We start from the raw sequence: 26,362 nt of genomic DNA, 5'->3' as shown, positions 1-26,362 counted from the left end.
ACCACCACCAACTAGCCTTGTCTATTCAACTGCAAACAACAAGAGACTTTGTCTCAAACAAGGTAGAAGGCCAGGGCCAACACTGGAGGTTGTCCTCTGACCTCTACACATATACTGTGGCATATGTGTGCCTCTGTTTACACACATGGGTGTACATGCACATACATTCTACACATATGCAAACAAGATTAAAAAGATAAATGGCAAAATAATCATTAAAATATAATGGTAAGCAGATGTTAGACAGATCACACTTGTGAGCCCAGAACTTGGGAAATAGAGGCAGAAGAATTACTCTGAGTTTGATGCCAACAGACTATGTAGTGATCTATGTACATGCACAGCATTCCAAGTCAGTCTGACATACATCATGAGAACATGTATCAAAACAACAACACCACACACACACACACACACACACACACACACACACACACACACACACCCCACATGCATAAACATCCATACAATGAGAAAACAGCAACACTTGCACCTTGAAAGCAGAAATAAAAGCAATCACACAACTATAAAAATAAATGTGAATGAACAAAATTCTGCTACTAGAACACAGAGAATTTCAAGATGAATGGAAAACTCAGTTCAACCACAAAGCACCAAAATTAGTGTGAATTCAAAAGTTAAAACATGCATAATAATTGTAAAAAGTAATAAGAACAAAGAGAAAAATGCCAATAGAAACAGTATTTCAAGGAAAAATGGATAAAGTTGACTAATCAATGAGAGTTTTACCTCTTCTTCAACAGATTACATACAGAAAGTTAGTAATTGGCTTGTAACTTTCTCACTCTCTCCTCCCAATGCCCTAGCCCCATGCTTTCCATGTCTATGGTAACATTCACTAATTCCCTGCCCTGCTTCTCAATCTGGCCTGTTCTTCCTCTAGGGAGACATCTTCCAGAATCGTAAAAATGCTTCTCCATGCTCAGTATCTGGCTCAATCTTACCCTAAAAATAGATTCGTTATTTCCAGGAAGGTACTTGTTGTTGACCTATCGAACATGAACACACTAATTTATCCCAAATAGAAAATATGGGTTTAAATTTTAAATATCTCATAGAAAAATGAAAATATTACATCAACTAATAACTTTTAAAATTTTTGTATAAGGCAAATTTAAATAAAAATGGCAAAATTTGGTAGGTCATATGAGACCAAATTGAGAATTCTTTATAAGTAGAGAGATATTTTAGAGAGAAAAATGTGATACAAACGCTAAAAAAATCAACCAGGTGTCTACTTAAGCCATATCTCAAAAGAAGAATAGCTAGTGAATATTCAAATAGTGTTTCTAACAAGAAAATAAATACAAATTAAAACAATATCTTCAAACTTTTGATTTTCAAATTTGTAAACTTTTTTCTTAATATTATAAGATACAGTGATGGCTAAGATGAAATGAATTGAAAATTCTTGTGCTCTGCTTGCTTGCAGCAGAAGTACAATTGTCCAAACTTTGGGGAAATTAGTACAAATTTTCGGGAGTGATAACCCCCAAATCACTACTCATTTACTGGAAAATTTCACCAAATGTTAAGTACTGTGTACATAGCACATAGACTCTGACAGCTCCTGTTTATGTGATTCTTATGCCAAGTATCGTTCTATGTGTTCCTCACAAATATGGAGTTATTTTCTCTGGTATTACTTTTCCATTTCATAGGTTAAGAAGAACAGGAGAAAGGGTGCAGAAGGCTGTTTAAAGGCCCTTTAGTAATGACCTTTCTCATTGCTTTGAAAATGAGCTGATAAAAGCAACTTGGGAAAGAAAAGGGTTTATGGAATCACGTTTTAAGCAGATGCTGTCCATCACAGTAGGGAGGAAATGGTGGTGGGAGTGTGAGGGAGGTGGACATACTGTGTTCTCAGTCAGGGAGTAGGCAGCTGTGAAAGTTGGCACTCTTCTGGCTTCCTCCTATTCATTTCTTTTGCACCCTCAGCCCATGGGACAGTGTCACCCACAGTCATGGGGATTTTTCATCCTTAGTCATACCTTTCTGGGAAGACCCTCACAGAGACATCTAGTTGTCCTGCAGGACAGACTCATGCCTGGGGGTAGCAAAAAGGACTGTGAAAAGTTGAGTGCTACAGTTGTTCAAACAAGAGATCCAGCAGTTTGACTTGGTCAGTAGATAGGGAGACATGGATGAATTTAACAAACACTTTGAGAAAATGATTGCCAAATAGAGATATGTGGGGGAAGGAGAAGGCTAGAGTGCAATAATAATGCTCAAGTGTGATTAAATGGTGACTTGGAGATGTCATTTATTGAGTAAGAATTCAGGTTTGGATACAGTAAGTTCAGATATTGAGAAGCATCCATTTGTAAGTTTCAGTTAGTCCAAGACCTTTTGGATGCAAGTAGTTGGATGTCCAGATAAGACAATTTGGAATGAAGAATAGATGTATATTATTTCATATCATGGGAGTGGCTGAAGTTTTCTGTAGTAGAAGATGATTGGGCATTTGGGATGGCTGAGTCTACCTCCAAATCTGGAGGATTCTCAAAAAAATGGTAAGGTTGGGATTCAGAAGGAATAAGCAAGGGACAGAGCAAAAGGGACCCTGAGAACCAGGAGGTAATCGGACATATAGGTTCTTCAGAACTGTGGTGTGATCATGAGAAATCTATGGTATGGCATGCTGTTCCATGATAGAGTGTTGTAGGCCTTTGCATGTAAGTGTTACTGAAGAAGTGAGCAGAGGTGGCCAAAGAGAGGGAGTAAGAATGATGCTTTGATACCTTCTATGGGAAGGAAAGCTGGGAAGAGGAAAGAGGGAAAAGTAGCTGCAAGGAAATTTAGGCAGAGAAGAGTTCTCTGGTGCTTGTGTGAATTTCACTTTAATACTGGGAGGGACAGACCACTGGGAAAGACAGACTGAACTTGATCATATGTCTACTGGTAAGAAAGTTCTGCACAGTGGATTTACCTCCCTTTGTGTTATGTGAACCAAACTATGAAGCCAACAAGTGAGTGGGATGCAGAGAGGACATTCACACTTGGGTAATTTGGAAAAATAGACAAGAAGTAATGTATAGAAATGGGGGAGGGCTTAGTGTTGCTAGAGAAATGGGGGCAGGCCTGTTTTCTGAGAACTGTCAGTGGTAAAATGCTTGACTGCTTCCAGTTTTTAGCTAATTGTACAACATGGAAAAATGTCAGCTGGGGACTTAGTCGGGTTGAACTTCCATCAGGAATTGCTGGAGAGAAGAAGGTAGTGGAGAACATGTTTTTTATTTTTTACATAAACTTTGGTTGTGGGATGATGAATTGGCTCAGCAGATAAAAGCACTTGTCACCAAGCCTTTTGACCTGAGTTCAATTCCTGGGACACACATTGTGAAATGAGAGAACGACCTTCTCAAGGTGTTTTTGATGTCAACATTTCCCCTATGGCATGTGTATTCATATAAATATATCCACAATAAATAAATGTGATTAAGAATAAAATTTGGTGATGTGTAGGCATTTGGTCTATTCATAAAACTTCTTAAGAAGGGAGTAAGGGCTGGGGGTCATGCAATAAATATGCTGGAAAGAGGAAAAGTGTTCAAGGAGATGCTCAGATTGACATGATGACTCATCACAAATGTTTTCAGTAGAGGAAAGTTTTTCCTACCACGCTTGATGCCTTAACCTCTCGGGGACAAAGTCTTCTATATGGCTTTCTAGTTAAATCTGCTGTAAAATTTCATCAAGTTGAAAGTGCTCTTCCTACCCACACATGGATTTTGGTGTGAGATTTGTCAGGGAGGTGTGTGGGTGTATTCTCTTCTAATCATTCCTCACGGCTAGCTGCACTATGAAAAATTGATTCCCCGATTTGCCAGGCAAATGGCTGGGGCTACAACCCTCCTCCACCTGGAGATAATTAGGTTTAATCAGCAATTTTACAATAAATAATGGTTCTGTGAACTTGGGCTAGTCCCAAAGAGTAAAGTTTTGCATGATAAAATATGCAAAATGGCCAGATACATATGTGTGCATGGATATGAACATTTTATATATATGTGTGTGTGTATATGACTTACATTTGTATGTACACATATGCATATGGTCTTCATAGATGTTTATGAAATATTCAAAGTCTATGACTGCTATGACCTAGTCCTTAGAGGAAGGAGAGAAGATGAACCTCCTAATGGACCTACTATATTCACTGGAAACTGTGCTTTGTAGAATTACTCTTTTTATCCAAGGTAGATAGATATGGGATTCCATCACATTACATGGAGATTTCCTTGTTTGATTGGTTTTTATTTTTGTTTTGCTTGTTATTTATGTGTTTTGAAACGGAGTATAGCTATATAGCCTAGGCTAGGTTCACACTTACAGTGTAACCTGGGCTGGCCTGGAACTCACTGTTCTTCTATCTTAGCTTCCCAAGCATCGTGCTTACAGGATTGTGACATTATGGTATGCCTCAGTTTGTTGTTTGTCACTGGGCAAACACCTGCATTTTCAATGTATGTGGGGGAGTAAAGCCTGAAAAACATTTTGTTATCCCAAATCAGAACAGAAGGAAACTGTAAGATGGACTCTGCTAAGGCATCTCGTTTACCTGTGTGGGTGCTGGTGTCGTCGAGCTCAACACTGGCAGAGGGTATGTGGGGCTGGAGGCTGTCCTCACCATAGGCTTTCAGGATGTACTTCTCCAGCACACCTTTAACCATAGTGGGTTCATCCCAGGCCACCTCAATGCTATATCCATTTATGCTCTGGGCTCTTGAGGGAGTTGGCACACTCTCTGGAGCTAGGAAAGAATAAAGGAGAAAGGTAGAGGAAGCGCCAGTCTGAGGAGATGACTGTTCCTATTCTTCACTTTTAATGGCAGCCGTAAATCAGGCTCGACCATTAGCATAAATACAATTTATTAGAGTTGTAACTTTTCAGCATTGATTTAATATGACGGCACATCTTGAGCCATTCAGTTTAAGCTATATTTCAAAACCATCAAAACTCCACCGACATAACATTCTTTTAAATTGAGACCAGGTTTTCCAAAAACATTGAATGTATCCGACGTGTTTAAGCAACACTCATCAGGAAGGAGGCGCTTGGTAGGCAGATAACAAGGTGAAGCAGTATAATGACGTGCCACTTTGGAGCAAGGTAATTAGACTGTTATTATACACAGTGAGCTGACACTTTTATGCCTTCCATGTAGCCAAAAAAAAAAAAAAAAGGAAAAAAATCACACACGTGATTATGTATGGTCTTTGAATGGCTGTTCCCACTTCCCAAATCCAATTGTCCTTTAAATGGTTTTCAAAAAGCATAGCTCCAGCAGGTATGATATATAGGGTACACTTTTAATTGCATTTGGGGGGTTAAGGGAGTTGGTGTCTGGATAGTCTTCAAAATCAGTTTTAGAGACACTCTCTTCAGTGTATCTCAGAACAAAATGAGAACACTTATAGGGACTGTAAAAGACCTAGCAAGCTGGACCCTGATTTCAAAAATCCATAACCTTTAACTATTTATTAGATATTTACACAGCTCTGATCAGTAACAACTTCATCACAGCTGACTGCACTGGGGAACAAAGAAAGAGCCCAAGGAACTGTGTGGCAGAATGATGGATGAGAGACCCGCTCTAACTGCTCCTGGGCTTCTGAGCCCTGACAATGGACGGGGGAAGACAGCCAGGCTTCCCACATCCAGTAGTCTCCTCCCTGACTTTACTGTTCAGACCAATACAACAGGACAGCTTTAAGGGAAATGAAGTGAACATTAAGGATGAGAGGAGACACAGAGAGCAGCACTCTCCATGCACTTAAGACACTACAGGCATCTACAGACAACAGGACACATAACCACGTTGCCAGGAAAGAGACAAGTGGAGAGCTGCTGATTTTATTAGTTCTGCAATGTGGTGCAGGGCAAAGATGGCACTGTCTACCAGATGGTCTTCTCATAAGGGACGAAGCAAAACCAACTCAAAAATAATTAAATAGTGCAATTATTCTCTAGCCCTCGGGAGCTGCTTGGTGCTGCGGTCAGATTGCAAATGTGAATTCCTGACTTGGGATGTGATGGTCAGATCATGGCTGCACCTTCAGAGCTCCATAGTGGGTCAAGTTGGGGAGTAAGCCATGTATACAACCTGCTTCCTAGACACCCACTAAACTGCCTAACAGCAGGCATTTGTACCATATTTTCTAAGAATATAGTGGATTATTAAACAGAGGTAGAAACATGCCAGTTACCAATGCCTATTTTATTCTGAGCTTACTGCCCACTCTGAGGTTGAGGGGGATGTTAAGGGAGTGTTCACCTCACTGTCTTGTCTATAAGTAGATAATTTCTTAGAAGACTCTCCCATCATCTCCCCTGGAAAATCTATAGGCTACAAGTCTTGGAAGTTATTGTTAGTGATATAGCTCTGTATGTCACATCCTTAAAATGAAGGTTCCTTTAAGAGTGCCTGGAATAGCAACCCATTATTGAGAAGTATAAAATAATGTCATGGCTGTAAAATATGTTTTTGACCAATTATTACTGGCTGGGGAAACTGTTTTCAGAGACAACAGCCACCATTAATGTGCTAGACTTTCTGACACATTTTTGATTGGTTGGGTGGAACACTACTCTCTACCAAACTCTTCATGATCAATAGCTCCCAGTCATGCTCTCCTAGGAAAGACTGTGCCATCACAGTCAGAAATACAAAAAACCTGTTGCTCGAGTGTCTGCAATCTATGCTAACGTGTCTCCTCATGGCTTCTCTTCTGAGTTGAAAACATTAAACCATGTGAAACTTCCTGCCCTTGAGACTCATCCTACGATGTCATTGCTCATAGCCATGACAAATGTCTTCTAGGACATGATAAAGAGATGCACCTGATTCTAACCAAGCAGGAATTTTGGAAATGCTGTGAGACTGAAGAAGGTACCTTCCATCTAATGGTCCCCTTGTGTCTGTCTTCTACCTTTTGGGATACAGACAACTGATAGAGGATTCTCACTCTGAAATAGTATGGTTGCACCTATTAAATCCTTAAGTACCTCACTTTCCTTTCTCCACATCTAAAGAGGAAAGAAAAAATCCATAGTAAGCATGCAGTTAACTCTTACAAACTCAAATGCAGTGGTATACTGTGCTTTTCCACAGTCATTTTCAATCCAAAATGGTGCTGCTTCAGGACACAGTGTTCATGTGCACATACATACGCATATGCGTGCACAGTTACACTTGAAAATCAGCAGATGTTACCTGTGCCTGTTGTGCGTCCCCGACTCCAGTCACTTGACACCGAACCTCCTTCGTGGGAGGCTATGACCCGATACAGGTATTCTTAAAGGGAAATAAGAAGTAGACAGTTTAAAACCAACTTCCTACCGACTCACAGCAGGCAGTCAGCAAGGGGAAAGGAAGCAATGGCAGACCCGGAGGGCTTCATTTAGAGACCTCCCCATTACCTGTAAAGGGCTGGAGCCCGCTCTCGTAAACACTCCGCTGGCTTCCCCAGTAAACCAGGATGGAGTCATTTCCCCCACAGTTAACAGTACTGTCACTTGATAGGCATCCATCCTGATTGACTCTGACAGCACGGCTGGACACAGATGCCAAGTTAACGACAGCACCCCGTGTAAATGCGACTCCCTTCATGCAGCCACGGAACCCTAGCAAAGAGAGAGGGATTCGTGTCACAGGAAGGGCTCGGGTCATTAATGACCAACTGTTTTGGTACTCTGCAGTTCTACTCTTGGGGGAGGGTTTAGTTAGGGACAATGATTAAACTTTCAAGCCTTGTTGGAGAAATCTTTATGGCTCTTGCTTTTCATCTGACTTAACAGTCGCAGAGACATATTTATAGATATCATTTTGAAAACCTGCATATACATAGATAATTACAATCCTACCGTGGCACTTAGACAGGATTTCTTCTGCCTATTTAGGCCTACATTTTCTAAATTCTTTGAGCCATAAAGTAAAATTTAAACATTCACACAAGTCAAAAGGGAGTTTCCGTGTTCCCAGTCAACATTGGAAAATTGTTAGTATGAGTCAGTGGTAAGGGCCAAAAAAAAAAAAAAAAAAAATCATCCTTGGATTTGTATTATTTTGGAACAAGATAGACTGAGGGATTTATGTAGGACAACAGCAAAGAAAACATTACTTCTCATGCACTAGGATCCCCAGACACTGACATGAGCTGTATAATCATTGTTTTACACATATGGAATGTGGTCCCAGCTAAACCACCAGAAAAAGGCAAGAGTACTATGCTCTGCCGTTTTCCTGTGCCCCGTCATCTTGAATATACACCTTGAATGTGCACTGGGTTCACACTCATATATCAAAGCCCATCAGTCAGTGTCAGCAACGTTAACCCCAGAAACTTCACGGAATGTGTGTTCTACAGGCTGAGCTTGAAGCATTGACTGCCACTGCCAGAGAAAGGGATCAAATGAATTTCTAGATTTCACCAGGTTTTGGCTAGAGAACAAACATAAGCAGATATCTGGTCAGCCAAGAAATGACAGTTTCTTTTAACATGTATTGACAGACAGAGGTCAGTTCTATGAAGTCTCGAAAGACTGTGCCCAGAAATATGCACCAAATTAGGATGTGCAGGGCTGAGGCTAGATTGCAGTAGCAATACCCCCACAAATACTCACCTTCTTTCTGTACCATACACTGTCAAATTTGAAAGGTTCAGGTGCACTATTAGTGTTCTTAAAAATTAAAATGGCCAAATTGTTCTCTTCAGTGTCTAGCTGATATCTTGTTTTTTTTTTTTTTTCTATCATGCTAAGCTACAGCCTGCTACTTTTTAAACACCTTTAGCTATTATTCCAGTTCCTTCAGGCCTGACTAATCAATACTGCTAGTCTATCTTCAATGCATGGTAGACATGAAAGAGGTTGGTTGGATTGAATTGGAAACAGTGAGGCTCAGTATAAAATTATTTGCTGGGAAATTGAGAGCCAAAGTATTTCATCATTAACAGGAATCATTTTCTGATGATACATATGAGGATCATCTCACCTCTCTGGACCCAATTTTCCCTCCCCATAAAAAGAGGGCAAAAGAAAGGTAGCTTTCATAATATGTCTATGCTGCTCTAAGAAATTATCAAAATAGAGTTCTGGAGGTGGGATGGTGATGTGTATGCATTGCTGTTTATTCACAATGCCACTCAAAGGTCCACTTCAAATGGTCACAAAGCCTGTGTGTGTGTGTGTGTGTGTGTGTGTGTGTGTGTGTGTGTGTGTGTGTGTGTATGTGTGTGTGTGTGTGTAGAGGGTGGGCAGGTCAGACCAGTTAAGTGTTTGCTTTGCAGCTATGGGGACCTGAGTTCTGTCCTTGGAAACCAAATAAAAATGCAGAGTATCATCAGAAGTTGCTAGTAAGACCCTATTGCTGAAGACACCACAAACTTTGATCACAGGCCATGGAGCAATCAAGTGACAGCTGCTGACGGGGAAGCTTTCTCCCCGCTGCCTAGCTTTCACAGTACTGAATGGTGACATGTAGGTCTCTAGGGGACAAAAGTCACCCACAGTCTCAGCAAGCTATGAACTTTGCAAGCTATAATAATGGCAGATATGCTGGCAGCTACAATAGCGGCATAATTGTTATGGGTGCATCTGTCCTGCTGTTGGATTCAAGGCCTGCTCCTGGGGAGAAAATGTATGTCTGGAACTATAAGTTTGGCCTAGAACCCATGGCTGGGAAGTTCATAGGCCCCAAGTGTGAATCCACTACTACTACTTTGCTAAAATAATACTTAGTATCAAATTGCCCTCTAAATTTTTGACTGCCCACAGATTAGTCCATCTCTTATACCTTATCAGAGAAGCTTCTTTGTGCCGTGATTAATGTAGAAACTCACAACTAGTCAAAGTACAAAGAAAAAATGGCTATGGAAGCCTCAGCCATACATGGGACCTTTCTATGACACCCTTTGCCCAAGGTTCAGGGAGCATCATAGGAGGAAGGGTGGGAAGATTGCAAGAGCTAGAGGTCAGGAGCACTGTAACAAATGTCTTCTGGACAGACAGCACAGTACTGATGTATGCATGAACTCTAACAAATGTGTTTGCCCTCAGAAGACCTACGTAAGATCAAGCTGGTTGCATATTCCAACAAGGAGTTAGGCTCCCATGCCTCTACCACTAGCTGAGCAGCTATTGACAATTGATGGTCAATAGATCAATGTCTTTTAGGGGTATAGTGCCTGGTTGGTAGACTGTTGTCCAGTAAATGGACCCTCACCTATTCTTCTATGCACAAATTGAACCTAGTTATTGTGGAATATTATTTTAAGATGTGTTATATTTGTTTATGCTGTGGAACATTTTTTTTTGTTTAATGATGAAAAGATGTGTTGCATTCTTTTATGTTGCATTTGTTTAACTCTTTGAAGCTGTGTTACTTTGCCTACCTAAAATATCTAATTGGTCTAATAAAGAGCTGAATGGCCAATAGCAAGGCAGGAGAAAGGATAGGTGGGGCTGACAGGCAGAGAGAATAAAGAGGAGGAGAAATCTGGGAAGAGAAGACCAAGGAGCAAGAAAAAAAGGAGGAGGAGATCAGGGGCCAGGCACCCAGCTACACAGCCAGCCATGGAGAAAGAAGTAAAGAAAGGTATATAGCACGAAGATAAAACCCCAGAGACAAAAAGTAGGAGGGATAATTTAAGCTAAGAAAAGCCTGCTAAAAATAAGCCAAGCTAAGGCTGGTCATTCATAGAAAGAAAAAGCCTCTGTGTGTATTTATTTGGGAGCTGGGTGGCAGCCCTCCAAAAGAGTCTTAGGAGCAAAAAGTAAAAACAACCCACTACACTTAGTGAGTTATTAAAAAAAGATAAAAGATGGTGAGAAACTGAAAGGTGGAGTGTGGATTCCATAGGTGCTAGAGGTCAGGAGTCGGGTAAAAATGATCAAAATACATTGTGTGCATGTATAAAGTTCATAAAGATTGAATGCAAAGGTTATAGTACAGGTTTTTTTTTTTTTTGGTGTTTTGTTTGTTTGTTTTGTTTATTTTTAGTGCTGGACATTTTTGTTAATGTTTGTAACCCCTGTGTTGGGGAGGTGGAGACAGAAGATCCCTGGGGTTTCCTGGCCAACCAATCTAGCCAACCAGAGAGACCCAGGTAAGTGAAGAGCCCTGGCTTCAAAATGAGTGAGTAAACGAATAGATAGGCGTATTGTACCCAGGGAACAAAACCAAAAGTTGGCTTCTGGCCGCCATATGCAAAGGCATACTTGTTCACGTGCAGACACAATGTGTACCTAGACATATAGATGCACACACAGACACACACAATAAAACTGGCTATAAGTGTCAGTTTCACGTTCATCGTGTTTCACTAAAATTTTCAAAAGTTAAAAATCTAATGACATGGAAATCATTTCAACATGTGGATTTTTAAAGTTCGGAAAGGCCACAGATAAGGTAACTGCTTTTCATTTGGCACATAAAGGGAGTCTGGAGAGGCATGAAGGAGGTTTACAGACATCAACTGCGGAAGCGGAAGACTCTGGGGCCCCAGCCTGCAGGTGGCGCTGCTGAGCTCGCCTGCGGGGTCTTGCTGTGGTTTCCTTCAGTAGGAACAGAAAGGATGACACCATTATCTGTGTGCCACCAAACACTCCCCAGGCCACTTCAAAACTTGGATGAATGTGACAATAAAAAGTCGAGAAAAAATTGATTTTGACAGGAGTGGAGACTCTTTCTGTCTTTGTACAAAACAACAAAATTCCCTCGGCCCTTCTTCCTCTTTCCTGTCACCCGAACCTCTGAATATCTAGAAGGTGGCCCAGGCGACTCTGTGGCAGGATCAGGAAGCGGCAGTGGGGTATGTGATTTGACAGCCATGCAGGATGGGTTCTAGCTTGCCCTGCCCCTGTCTCCCAGGAGCTTTAGGAAGAGCAGACGCTGTGTCATTGTGTGCCTTGGGCCAGTTACAACTGGCCTGGATATGAGTGCTTGTCCTCAGTGATAGTTCTAAGAAGACAAAACTCCCACAATCCTTTGAGAGGTGTTACAATTTTATCAAATTAAGTTGCCAAGAATTTGCAACACAAAGAGGAGAAATAATTTTGCATTTTATTTGAAGGACAATCACATTAATAGCTAGAGAGAAAAATATACCATGAATATAACTACAAAATAGAGCCTGAGAGAAAGAGCGTCTAATTAGGGAGCACAGGAAAGGATGGAGGGACAAGAGCAAGGCTGCTGAGAGGCTCGAAAGGGCGGCATTAAGCAAGCATGATTCCTTTTAATTACACTTGACTGCCTGTAGGCTGTGCCTCTATGTGGTAAATATTCTCTTAAGTGAGTATATATCCAGGTAGAAATACCAGCATGTCTCAAAGCACCTGAGTCAGAATTTTAAAGCACAGGTGTGGGGGTGTCTTTGAACTTGGATTTTTAACACCATTTTACCCTATCCCAGTGCACCTGGGAAGATGTTGATGGTGATGATGATGGTGGTGGTGATGATGATGGTGGAGGAAGCTAATTTCAATTTCTTGCTATAGACCAAAATACTAGACTTCAATAGTTTATCAGTGTTGCAAAGCCGGTGACATGGATAAAAGTCACACACCAAATGATTTATTCTCTGTATGAATAAAATATCCGTCACTATCATAGACTTACAGCTAGGATAGGTAAAACTGTTCCCTTTCAGTCTATGTGGATGCTTTAAATTTCTCTCAGTATCAGCTCACCATTCTATTTATTCGTGTCTCCAAGGCCATCAAATGTAATGGGGTTAGGTATACTTCTAAATCCTAAGCCTGGATCAGCGGGTTGTTTTATCCAACAGTGCCCAGCCCCATGTAAATAGGATGGAATATTCTCACTCAGAGAAGTGCCAGATTCTTTCTCATACCAGAAAGTCTGGAAATTCAGAGAAGGTCTTGTATGAATGCAATATTTTTAGCAGCTGCTACATCTTAAGTGCCTTGAAAATGTCATTACTGTCTTAGACCCTGGTTATTCATTAACTCCTTACTGCTACTCTGCTCGAAGTCTCTTTAGAGCGCTCCATATATTTTCTATTCAAAGTCATTTAAATCTTTATGTACTTACCAAATAGGCAAAGACTGTTTCATGGAAATTTTAACCATTCATGGTGCATAGATTTAAAAATGTACAGAGAACATTCTCTATATGAGAGCGTGCTTGGTCACAGTCTGAAAGTTTCTGGCTTTCCCTTAGTCATGGAAGTGGGGCAATGGCAAATACCAATTAAAAGAATCCATCACTGTAACGAGAGACCAAACTGTGGCACCAGCTTGGTCACCATGGATTTACTCTCTTGCATCTGCTTTCTAATCCTGTGATCTCTGGCAAATGACGTCCTTCCCTACTGGTCACCTTCCTCATCCATCAAGTGGGGTCACAAGTCACCATGCCTCCATCATAGGCTCCTTGTGAGGAACGTACCTTGTCCCATGTGAAGTGCTCAGGAGGTATTGCACACAGGCATTCTTAGCCTTCTCCCTTTTTTATTATGAATCAGGGGTCTCACCGTATAGCCCAGGAGGGCACCAAAATTGTCATCTTCCTGCCTCAGCCTCTCCAGTGGCAACATGTTCAGCTACCTTTTAAAATCTTTTTTCTAGTTAAATACAAACATACATGAGTTAAATGCTGGGCTAAGTGTTTAGCTCCTTTCCTTTTCCTGATGATCACGGATAATCAAAACTGTCTAGTTTTTCATAAATGTATTTGGAATTCAAAAAAAACTCCTTGTTTCATGTGTTTTTATTCCTGCCTAAAAGTTCTACTGGAAAAGCCATGGAGGTAATGAACTCTGGTGTCAGAGGTTTAAAAATATGAAATTGCAGTATTTTCCTAGTTGTTCATGCACACCTCTATAAACTTCTATTTTTTACCTTCCCATATAGGTAATTATCAATAGTCAAAAATTCCAAACCATGTGTGTTTTCAAAGAAAATATTCATGTAGCACATATAAAGTTGATTTGTGTGACAATTTTATTTGCTGAAGACATGTTGGAATAAATATGTTGAATATTGTAGTGGGTAGCCATTCCAGCTTTGATCTGGAAGTTTCAACCCCCATTGAGGCTTCGATAACTGTCACACCTACAAGGCAGGCCCAAGAGAGGACTCTAAAGACCCGAGATCCAGATGCACCGGCTCTCTTGGTTCCTGAACCCTGGACGCTGGAGGTAGACCAAGCAGAGTTCTCCAGAGAACACCGCCGGACTGCACCTTTCCCAGACCCTGTAGCCTATCCCTTCACTTGTAAGTTACCCCACAAAATAAACCTCCCTTTTAACTATGTGGAGTGCCCTTAATAATTTCACCAATAGAATATAAGTAGTGTGATGGAATACTCTCAGAAACAACATAGAAAAGTGTCGGAGGCTGCCTGAGTGGTTAAGAACACTGGCTGCTCTCACAGAGGACCTGGGTTCAATTTCCAGCACCCACATGGTGCCTCTCAACCTGCTGTGCTCCAGTTCCAGGAGATCTGATGCCTCCTTCTGGCTTCTGAGGGTACTGCATCATGTGATGTACATACATATACTCAGGCAAGATACAAACATGAAATAAAAATAAACAATTCTTTAAAACACATCATTTAAAAAAGTATGTTTGAAGAAATGTCCAGATGTCAAGTGATTTTTTTTGAACCTAAAGGTCTCTAAGAAAAGGGAGGGTGGGCTAGTGGGTATTATTTTAATACAAGTCTGCTGCCATATTTGAACATAGAGCACAACCAAAGCTTAGTGGGACAGGGCCAAGTCCAGTGGTGTGTGTCCCTGGGGGGAACTTACCTTGTTCCAGAGTCAAATGGCTGTAGGAGTCCTGCAGCTCCTGTGGGATCCCACCCAAATAGACAGGTGAATTCACCTGCAGGGTCTGGGCTCCAGCTTGTGAGGTGCGCTCCATGAGTTGATTCACACTAAGTGACACCAGGGAGCCTTCCTTTTTAATAATGACTGTGTTCCAGTTTCCATCACCATAGGCCGGTCCCAGCCAGAGATCCACTTGTGTAAAGCGACGACTGGATTTTAACCGGAAGCTCAGCAGTCCGCTCTTCAGCTCCATCTGTATTTCATATTAAGCAAAGAGCCACATCAAAAAGCTGCAGAATGGCAACTTAGACAAGAGCAGAAGGTCCTTTTCCTGAGGAAAAGCAAGACACTTCCCCGAAAGCACCAATAAACCGTTCAATTTCATCATAAGCACAGCTGAAGGAATGGATAATGAAATATTTTGCAAGCTTACAATTGGCATGAAGAATGTTGTACTGAGTCAAACAAATTCATACCCAGTGATGATTATACTACACAGTATGATATTACGGAGGCACCAGCTTTTTGTCTAACGTAGTTAACAGATTAAATCCTACTACAAATGACTGGCGAACTGGAGAACGGAACACTATGAACTATGACTCCATTTTTGAGTTCTTAGAAAATGAGAAAATACGACTGCATGTATCAATTTAATTTGGGGGAAAATTTGACAAGACAATAAGAAAATGAAATGTCAAGCTTGATGAAGCTTGTTTTAAATGGTTAGTGAACTCAATTTCAAATTTGTAAGATATATTTTGATTCAATGTTTCAGTTTTATTCTGAATCTCTAGCATAATTGCTTCTGTGTGTATTCTTTTAGATTAATGCACCATTTTCTAATGTCAGCATATTTTACCTAAATTTTCAGTGTGAGGGAAAAACATTCATATGTTTTCCCTCAAAATGTTAGATGATAATTACTTTACCTATCATTTTTTAAAAAATTTCTTTTAGGCATGAAATCAGCTGCCATACTCATTGAAAGTTTGAGATCAGTGTTTTAAATAAAATAAATTAAATCTTGCTGGGAGAAGGATATGTCTTCTACGGAGACATCTTCATGATGCATTCCCAGCAAGTAGGCATTGCCCTTCATTCAGTTAGCATGAAGACCATCCGTTCCCTAAAATCCCACTGATGGCAAAGGAGCAATCCGAGGCACTCCTGTAGCCAAGACAGTGATGGGATACCACATGAACAGAGGACATATGAGCCACTCACTCCCTAAGAGTCAAGAAAGATTCAGAAGAGCTGGGGTAAGGGCTCCACGGATGAAACACTTGCCAAGCAAGGTAGGGACCAGACTTGGGATCCCCGGCCAGGTGGATTGCAGCCTCCTGTAATTCCAGCAGAGCACACAGTCCCAGCATTGGGGAGGAAAAGGTAGAGGCTCCCCAGAGCAAGCTGGATATTTGGACTGACTGGATTAACAAGCTCTGGAGTCAGCAAGAGACCCTGTCTCAATAAATACAGTGGAGAGTAGATCTAGAAAGAAATGTGACATCAAACTTGGGGCTCCATGTGCATACATACACATGTGCACTCACACAAATACACCCACATACATGCTCACACCCACACATATAAACGCACATTCACACATACATGAACAACACACAACACACACACACACACACACACACACACACACATACACACACACACACACACACACACACACACACACACACACACACACGAGATTTAGAGTAATGTAAGATGCATAATGTTCCTCCAGGCAGGGAATAGATATGTGCATGACAGGGGACATTAGGTTTAAAGAAGGGTAACAATTCAGCCAAGACACAGGGGGCACAGGAGGAGGAGACACTGAGAGTGTCGCTCAGTGTGTAGAGGTAGATTCTGGATGATTTGGAATGACATGGAAAAAGTTTATCTTTCTTTCATCTGAACCGAAAGCTACAATTTGTACTGACTTATTTTATAACAAGTTCATCTTCTTGGGCATAGGAAGTATCCTTCAGAAGCTGGGATCAGTAAAACATTGAAAGTCATTACTATAAGCACAATTATAATGGTGATCAGGAAGTCTCTAAGAAGTATTTCCTGAAGCAGCTCACAAGGGCATGGTGACCAGTACTGAATGCACTAGGTACCAGTAAAGTACACATACTGGTAAACTGCCATGTGTGGCTTAAATACACCCAGAAGCTGGCTTGGGAAGCAGGGTTGTCATGCCCCATTTTAGACTTAAGGGTTGTTCCACCCGTTTCTGATGTAAGCATGTTTGTCTCAAAGTGTCTTCAGAACTCTCCTCTGAGGACAGGCTGGGCTGCCCAACTCTGTGACAAGGAGAAAAAAAAAGACCAAAATAGGTCTAGAGTAAAATCACTGTGTCCTTCAACAGTGGAAGGTGAACGATTCCCAGTAGAGGTTACGACTGCTCATCTCATAATAGAAAGGTACCTACAGTGGGAAAGAGAAGCCAGGAGTTGAGTGTGAGAAGCTCATCCATGCAGAAAAAGCCTAATTGGGAACTCTAGCTGACTGCCTCAACTTCCCCACTCAGTCTCTGCTGCTGGCCTAAGTATCAGCTTCAATGAGTTTACCTTCTCACTGTTCTTTGCTCTTTAACTGGAAGTCTTGTTCCAGGGGACATCGTGCTCTGATCAGGCCTCACTGGAACTCTAGCTGAAGACGTTAACGGAGCTTCCCCAGGTGATATCTGCCAGGGGTTTTGAGCACCAGATTTGAGGGTGTTATTCTATCTGTCTCTGTCTGTCTTCCTGCAACTTGCTATTCATTCTTTCACTTTTACTTGCTATGTGCTTAATAACTCCCTCATTTAAAATCCAAAGTGTATCTATGGAAGATCTTCCAGCAGACTGTATAGAACAGTGCATGAAAAATCAAGGACATGTTACTTTTAATTTGATTGTACTGAATCACCTAGGAGACCAGCAGAGAGCTTTGTGTGTGTGTAGGTGAAGGCACTCCCAGGGCTGGTCATGAGTGCTCTGACCTCATCCCACTAGGTTAAAAGTCTGAACAGAGGAGCTAAAGAGATGGCTTGGTGGTTATGAGCACCTGATGCTCTTGTAGTGGACCTGGGTTCAATTTCCAGCGCCCACATGGTAGCTCACAAACATCAATTACTCCAATTCCTAGGGATTTTCTTTTTAATCTCTTCTTGGCTCTGTGGGTACCTGCACACATGTGGTGCACAGACATACATGCAGGCAAAGTATCTGTGCACATAAATAAAAATAATGTAAAACATCAGAATAGATTATTGTGAGATGGGGGTTGTGTGATGGTTTTTTAGGCTAGTTTTAGGATGTGTGTTGTTGGGAGTGAGTTTCTGAAGGGCACCTGTTTAACTGGCCCATCCCTGTCTTCCCTGTCAGAACCCCCACACTTTCCTATCCTTCACATAGCAGAAGTTTCTGGAGCATGCTCCTATTATCAAAAATGCCAAGGACTATAGAGTAGGAGCTAAAATAAGTGCTTTCCTTTGGGTTCTGTCAGGTATTTGGTTAAAGTAACACAAAAACAATGACTATGACATCTCTCATCCTTTGTCCTTGTGTGACCAGTAGGAGAGGATTCACCCTTCTCACATTATCACCACAAGAATGGCTGGTGAAAGCCAGGTGGTGGTGGTGTATGCCTTTGATTCCAGCACTTGGGAGGCAGAGGATCCCTGCAAGCTTGAGGCCAGCCTGATCTACATAGTGAGTTCCAGGATAGCCAGGACTACACAAAGAAACCCTGTCTCTGAAAACCAAAACAAAAACAAAAACAAAAACAAAAAACTAACAAACAAACAAACAAAACCCTGAAAAGAATGGCAGGGGAAGAGGCGAGCTTTCAGGGAGGACTCACACTGTAGATGACGCTGGATTTAAAATGTTCAGAAAACAGGAAGAGAAATGTTTCTGGAAGAGGTGAGACAAAAACACACGTAGATTTGGAATGGGCCAGTGAAGTGGAGAAAGTATTCATGATGGCCATGCCATCTGTCCAGTGCTACACTCAGTTTTGACAATAGCATCTGACTGAATAACCACAGTAAAAGCAAAAGTGTTATAGATTCTCATTGCCCTATGGAAACTGCTCACACTAATCTTATTCACCATAGCAAAAACATGGAAATAAGCAATGTATTATTGATGAGAGGCATATTACACAGACCTGAAAATGGAACATCTCCATGGAAAATGTGGAAAATCTAGAATACTGTGAATAAATACAAATTCCTTAAAATATAGCACATACCACTTTCATAAATCTCAAAATCTGTAGCACTCATTCACATATGGTAATCAAATGCTAACCAGTAAGAAAACACGGGATTATCATGACATATTATTTCTGGTCAGAGTTGGGGAAACAGAGTAGAAGACATTAAAGGATGATCATTGAGTCCTTGGATGGAGTGGTATGCTTATTAGCCCTCATTGTGTTGTGTTTTATCAGGCACCAAATGAAATATATAAAGTACATTTTGAAGCTATATCAAAAGATAATGAAGAGGTATTTTTCATGTATTGAGAAACTAAATTGGATTTCCTTAATTCTTAACATCTGCTCTGTTTTGTTCAATTCACAACGTTTATAGTACTAATTGTCAGTTTAACCAATTATCTTAACCCTGTAAGACATTTCACAGGCCTATGAAAATAAAGACTGCTTGAGGAAAAAAATGAAAATAAAAGTGAATTTAAAAAGCTCAATTGTGTCTAATACTAACACACAATTTATCTCTTTCAAAATTGGGTCTGATATTTTAAAATAAATTTAATTAAATTTATTAACATACAGCAAGAAAATCTGGTCCCTCTTTGTTGTGAATGAAAAGAAGCAATCCATTTAGCTGGTTGGTTTGAAACTTCAGGGAAATCTCAAAGTCCTTTGCAGCCTGAAACGTATCTGAACGAAGCTCCAGGAATCCTTTAAGACAAGAGAGCATGCGCACACATCAACATATTGCAGGCACTGTAAGAGTGTGGTGAATACCTGGGAAATGTACCAACTTTGTTTTAAAACCCCACAAAAGAATAGACGGATCAGTATCATGACATCCCTTCTGCTGTCTAGTGGAGGTTGTGAGATGAACGTCACATCCCTATGAAGAGGAAACAGATTACTTCCTCAATCACACACTCATGCACATCCCACGTGATGCTGAACACCCCAATGAAGCAGTGACCAGATGAAAAGTGATAGGCATCAGGGAATACACAATGGGCTAAGACAAGCTCAGATTGCCATCTTTAGTGGAAAATGGACATCACTATTGTTCTGTTCTACACACAGTCTAAACACTTTATAACCAATAAACTTAAAGAGATGGGAGCCTGAGGATTGTGTTTATAGAGGAATAGTCTATATCTGCCTTGCCACACTGTTCCTTCCCAGGGCCATGCCCTGGGGTCGGGAAGGGGGTGTACACAGAGAGGAGATGGGTGGGAAGGAAGTGACAGGTACCACTACCACCTCACAGTTTTCTCCAGCCTCTACAGTGGTGGCCCTAGTCGCTTTCTGTCCCTCAGAGGCCTGCGTAACTCCATGCCCAGCTTTACAGACAGGCATGGTTCAACTACATAATAAGGGAAATGGGGATGTTGAATCATCTTAACAATGAAAACTCCTTGGCAATAATTTTCACAGTAACCTGCAAGCTGACATCTGTCAATTGATTTATACATGGGCACTGTGACACTCACATACAAACCAGGAACTCTGGGGACCACCAGAGATGTCACCAATAGATACATAGCATGAATTATAACAGTTATATTTGATATTCATGCTTTGAAAATGCATGTAGAATTCTACGAACACACTTCTGTGATTTACTCATTAAGGTAAATTGGAAGGGGGAGGTTAATTTAGACGAAGAGGAGAACAAATGCACTGCTCTAGTTTGGCTCTTGAATGTCCTCAAATCTTTCAAAAGGGACACACAATAGGAGACCTTCAGGACCGACAAGGAGGCACTAGAAGGGCAGTGTGGCCTCTCCTCATTTTCTTTTTTGTTCACTGGCAGTGAGTGATTTCACAGGGCCATACACTCCCTCCAGGATGTGCTACCTCTCATGGATGGTCAGAAGTCATGAGGCTAACTGACCATACACTGAAACCTAGAAAACTGAGAGCCAATGTTCACCTTTTAGCTTCTCAAGTCAACACTCCTGGATAGTTGTGATTGCGATAGAAAGATGACTAATGCATGCTGAATCACCAGCCACACCTCACCTGCTCCCAGGAACTGGACTCCTTCTTCCAGGGCAGTGGGGCACCCCTCCCAGCTGTGATACATGTTGACCTGCTCCTCAGAACTCTGCCAATCCAGAGGCATCCAAGTCACAGAGGGGCTATAACTCTTCGTAATGTACACATCCTTGAGGCAGCCCACAAAGCCTCTTTGGATTATCTCTGCAAAAGTGATAGGCATCAGGGAGTACACAATTCATTTGTTTGGACTTTATTTTGTAGCCATCTATTTTACCCAACACTCAAAGGGAAGAGACCTGCAAGCATTCACACCCAAGTCCCCTGTGGTCGTTTGAAAGGAAATGGCCCCCAAAGGGAATGGCACTATTAGGAGGTGTGGTTTTGTTGAAGTGGGTATGACTTTGTTGGAAGAAGTGTGTCACTATGGAGGTGGGCTTTGAGGTCTCATATATGCTCAAGCCACATGCAGTTAGACAGATCACTTTTTATTGCCTGTGAGACAAGATGTAGGGCACTTGGCTACTTTTCTAGCACCATGTCTGCTTGCACACTATCATAACACACCATGATGATGATGGACTAAACTTCTGAAAATATAAGCCACCTCAATTAAATATGGTCCTTTATAAGAGTTGTGGTGGTCATGGTGTCTCTTCACAGCAATAGAAACTGTAACTAAGACATCCCCAAAAGTCTCTAACAATTTATGCAGATACCACCCTGATAGATACAGTGAATGGTTGCAATGTTCTGTTTGGCTCTGGCTCACTCACAATGAATCTTAAAAAAAACAAGTTTATGAAAAAAACAAACAAAACTTTGTTTTATGCTATTAGCAAGAATATTGCCTTTTGAATTAACCCAGAAATTTTTGTCATAAGTCTCCAAACTAGGTGCTAAACACTGTTGTAAGTGAGGTTTAGGGCTTGGGGAGAGGGCTCAATTGGTAAAGTACTGACCACAGCATAAGGACCTGGGGTTTGGATCCCCACCACACACTTAAAAGGCCCAAAGTCCCTTCCTCCCAGCATTATGTGCTAATAAACCCAGTGATCAGGAGCTAGGGGTAGGCACAGGAGGGTCCCTGAAGCTCATTGGTCAGTCAGCCTAGTTAAATCCATGAGCTTTGGTCTCTGTGAGACATCCTGTCTTAAAAATAAGGGCAGAGAGTAATTGAAGGAAGACATAAGATGTAGACCACTGATATCCACAAGTACGTGCACATGCTCATAGGTGCATGAGCACCCATACACATGAATGCCTTCCCCACAAACACACCTTGGATTTATTTTTTTTTACTCTAGCCCCATATTGGATGACAAAATGTTGTTGTTGGTTTTTCTTTTTTGGGGGCCCACAACCCAGCTCCCAAGTAAATCACTCATAGAGGCTTATTCTTAATTATGATTGCCTGGCCTTAGCTTGCCTTGTTTCTCGCCAGCTTTTCTTATCTTAAATGAACCCATCTGTCTATCGCCTCTGGGCTTTTACCTTTCTCTATTTCTGTATACCTTTCTTTCTTACTCAGTTGCTGATAATGTAGCTGGGTAGCTGGCCCCTGGAGTCCTCCTCCTTCTCTGGTTCCTTGATCTCCCAGATTTCTCCTTCTATATCTTCTTTCTGCCTGTCAGCCCTGCCTATACTTTCCCCTGCCTTGCCATTGGCCATTCAGCTCTTTTTTAGACCATCAGGTGTTTTAGACAGGAAAGTAACACAGATTCACAGAGTTAAACAAACACAACATTAACAAGAGTAACACACCTTAAAATAATCCCCAGCACACACACACACACACACACACACACACACACACACACACACACACACACATACACAGAAACACACACACATATACACAAACATATGACTACTTCCCCACACAAACATACATATGAACATATACCCACACACATGGAATAACCCCACTTATCCCAGGGTCCCAGACTTTCCATGACATCTGGAATGCTATACTGAATCTTTTTGAGAGAAACACCTGAGCCCTAGTAAGATATGGGAAAAATCAAACAAACCCTAAGATCATTAGTAAGCATTTGAAAAGTGACTGTTGTCATGGTCATGTAAATTTTTATTATATTTATTCATTTGTACATGTGTATTTGTGTGAGCACGTTCAAGCTATGGTGAACATATTGCAGTCTGAGGATAGTTTGTCAGAATTAGTTCTTTCCTTCTATCATGTGGATCCCAGGGATGAACTCAGGTAGTCTGGCTAGACAAGTGACTTTACCTACTGAGCCATTTTACCAACCTTTCCTCCCTGCTTTGTGGTAACTTTTCTTAGTTTCATTTTGGTGTGTTTTTGTTATTGTGTTCTAAAAGTAGGGAGTATGTGTGGGGTGTGTGTGTGTGTGTGTGTGTGTGTGTGTGTGTGTGTGTGTGTGAACTTGACACAGGCTAGCATAATAAAAGAGGAGGAATCTCATTTGAGCAAATGCCTTCACAACACTGGCCCATAAAGCTGGATGGTGGTATCATGGCTCACACCTTTAATCTCAGCATTCGGAAACAGAGGTAGGAGGGTCTCTGTGAATTCAAGGCCAGCCCAGTCTGCAGAGTGAGGTCCAGGACAGCCAGGGCTGTTACATAGAGAAAATCTGTCTCAAAAAAACAAAAACAAAACAAAAACGATTGGCCCATAGACAAGCCTCGTTTCTCGAGTAATGGTTGATATGGAAGGGCCCAGCACATTTTGGGTAGTGCTACACCTGGTCAAATTGCCTGGATGCATACAAAAATCCGTTGATCAAGCCACTAGGAACAAGACAGTAAGCAGTATTTCACCATAGCCTCTGCTTCAGTTCCTATCTTGAGTTCCTCTCTTGACTTCCCTATACATGATGGCTTACAACTCTATGCTGAAATAAACCCTGTCCTTCCCAAGTTGATTTTGGTCACAGTATTTTATTGCAGCAATAGAAATGCTAATTAAGATAGGAGCTTACTTTATTAATATCTTTAAAATGTGTTTTCCATTTATTTTATATGTATGAATGAATGTTCTATCATCTATATCTATTATCTATCATCTTTCTAGTATTTTATCTACTTAATTATCTATTTTTGTACTTATCTATTTGTCATCTTTCTATCATTTATCTATTTATTTATTTATTATCTATCTTTCTATCATCTTTCTATCACTTATCTACTTATCTATTTATTATCTATCTTCTGTATATCATTTATCTACTTATTATCTATCTATCTATCTATCTATCTACCTATCTATCTATTTATCTATCTATCTATCTATCTATCTATCTATCTATCTATCTATCTATCATCTATCTATGTCTTCATAGCATATGTGTGCCATGCCTGCAGAGATTAGAAGAAGGTGCCAGTTGGTGAGCCACCATATGGGTGCTGAGAATAGAATTCAGGTCCTCTGAAAGAGCAAACAAGACTCTTATTCACTGAGAATCTCTCCAGCTCCAATATCTGAATCATGGAGCTTTTTGGATTTGTTTGAGATCATTTGTTTGTAACCTCTTTTGTGACTCTCCAACAACTGGTGTATTGACTCTTACACAATATAATTGGAATGTTCCTCAGACTTCTGAGAATCAAGTTTTCCATTCATGTGTCATTCCCAATGAATTTAAAGTCTTAGAAAAATATTTACACACATCCTGCAATTATACAAACCTCACTTAATTTGTATGTCATTTTTGGCAAAAGCCTAATGAATCTTTTGAATAACAAGAACTCAGTATTGACAAGGAAAGTAGAACTACTGAACATGTTTTGAAAAAGGAGAGGCCTAAGAATTAACTTGTGTGTTTAGGAAATGTAAATAATACCTATTCATACTTTTAAGTGCTGTAAATAGATTGCACTTAGTTTTGAGTATAACATTATGGTGGTTGGTTTTAATTGTCAACTTGATACAATCTAGAATCACCTGGTGAGAGTCTCAATGAGTGATTATCTAGAGCATCCTGGCCTTTGGGCTCATCTGTAGGGGGAAAGTCTTGTTTAAGGTATTGATGCTTGATGTGGAAAGACCTAGCCCACTGTTAGCATTGCCATCCCCTGGGTTTGAGTCCTTGATTGTCTAAGAGTGGAGAAGGCAAGCTGAATAGTGAGCAGGCATTGTCTGTGAATGGGACCAACAGCTTCAAGTTCCTACTGTGACCTCCCTACAGTGATGGACTATAATGTGCAGCTGCAAGCTGCATAAACCCTTTATTCCTTAAAGTTGTGTTGCTGGGTATTTTTTCACAGCCACATAAATGAAACTGCAACGATATATACTTCTACTTCCTGTGAAACTCACCAAGCCTCTTTTGGAGGACAGAGTGACCTCGTGGCAGCCCGCCCACAAATAGTCCGGTGTAGCCTGTCATCATGGTACTCCCGTTCAGAGAAGCTGAGGAGCCTGTAGGAGAAGAGAAGAAAATTACAGCTCTTCCATGGAACTCTTCAAGTGAAACTCATCACAGATCTTTGGTACCCAGTTCTCTTGCTTCTGCTTTAAGCTCCTTGTCTATCAGGTTCCAGATCAGCCAACTGCTGTAAACCTACCCACATCTCATCAGCAGCCCCTTCCCTTCTTCTACTACTATGGCCTCCTTTTCAGTCCTTAACATGCAGCATAAAGTATTTTCCTATCCCCAGGGCCTATTGCCCACTGATCCCTTGGTCCAGGCCTGGTGTCCACTGTTTCCTGACCCAAAACATATTTCCTTCTAGATATTTTCATGGTTTTTTCCTGGCCTATCATTTCTCTGCTCAAATGTTATTAGAAAGTCCTTCCCAGTAGGCCTGGGTCAAATTTAACACTGCTCCCAATGCACAAACCTTTTGTGACAAAGGCCCCATGTCATTAGCTGTGAGGCTCTAGGGACCAGGCTAATGACTGTCACATGGTGAATCCAGAATGCTCCTCAGCATCCTTTGAGGGTAAATTAGGATGGGTTTTCCCACTTCTCTCAGTTTTCCATTGAGTTTAAAGTCTTATCAATACAGGTAACACCCACCTATCCCGCTTTTCCATTTTCGTAACTCTCTAGCACTTTTTACTTTATTATCTTCTGCCCCCATGTCCATCTAAACTATAACCTCTACAAAGCTCTGTTTACTCTGTTATCTGAGCACCCAGAACACTAGTAGAAATAGTAGGAGCTCATTAAAATCACTTTTACCCTACATGAATGAATGAAAGCCTACATCAGTGGATGAAAATGGAAAACAGAGCCTGTTGGAAAGAGAACCACACTCAAACACAAACACTCGTATGTGGGGACAGTCCTGCCTACCCACTGCAGAAATGGGAGAGCTTAATTACATTTCTGAGTATTGGTTCTTCTCAT

At 41.1% G+C, this 26,362-nt stretch overlaps 1 protein-coding gene across 1 annotated transcript in view; it reads right to left on the bottom strand.

Moving 5' to 3' along the window:
- Positions 1-26,362, bottom strand: part of Ush2a (usherin) — a 706,426-nt gene that overhangs the window by 393,117 nt on the left and 286,947 nt on the right. Inside the window, exons 23-29 of the mRNA XM_052737975.1 lie at positions 25,327-25,428; positions 21,048-21,227; positions 19,609-19,739; positions 14,799-15,072; positions 7,444-7,647; positions 7,238-7,318; positions 4,583-4,774 (exon numbers count right to left, since the gene is read on the bottom strand). Of these exons, the coding sequence (XP_052593935.1) occupies positions 4,583-4,774; positions 7,238-7,318; positions 7,444-7,647; positions 14,799-15,072; positions 19,609-19,739; positions 21,048-21,227; positions 25,327-25,428 (1,164 nt within the window). The remainder of the gene's footprint in view (positions 1-4,582; positions 4,775-7,237; positions 7,319-7,443; positions 7,648-14,798; positions 15,073-19,608; positions 19,740-21,047; positions 21,228-25,326; positions 25,429-26,362) is intronic.

This window comes from Peromyscus californicus, unplaced genomic scaffold (assembly GCF_007827085.1).
Source record: "Peromyscus californicus insignis strain IS unplaced genomic scaffold, ASM782708v3 Scaffold_14__1_contigs__length_90479793_seg_2, whole genome shotgun sequence".
NCBI lineage: Eukaryota > Metazoa > Chordata > Mammalia > Rodentia > Cricetidae > Peromyscus > Peromyscus californicus.
This window is presented reverse-complemented; position numbering and strand designations above follow the sequence as displayed.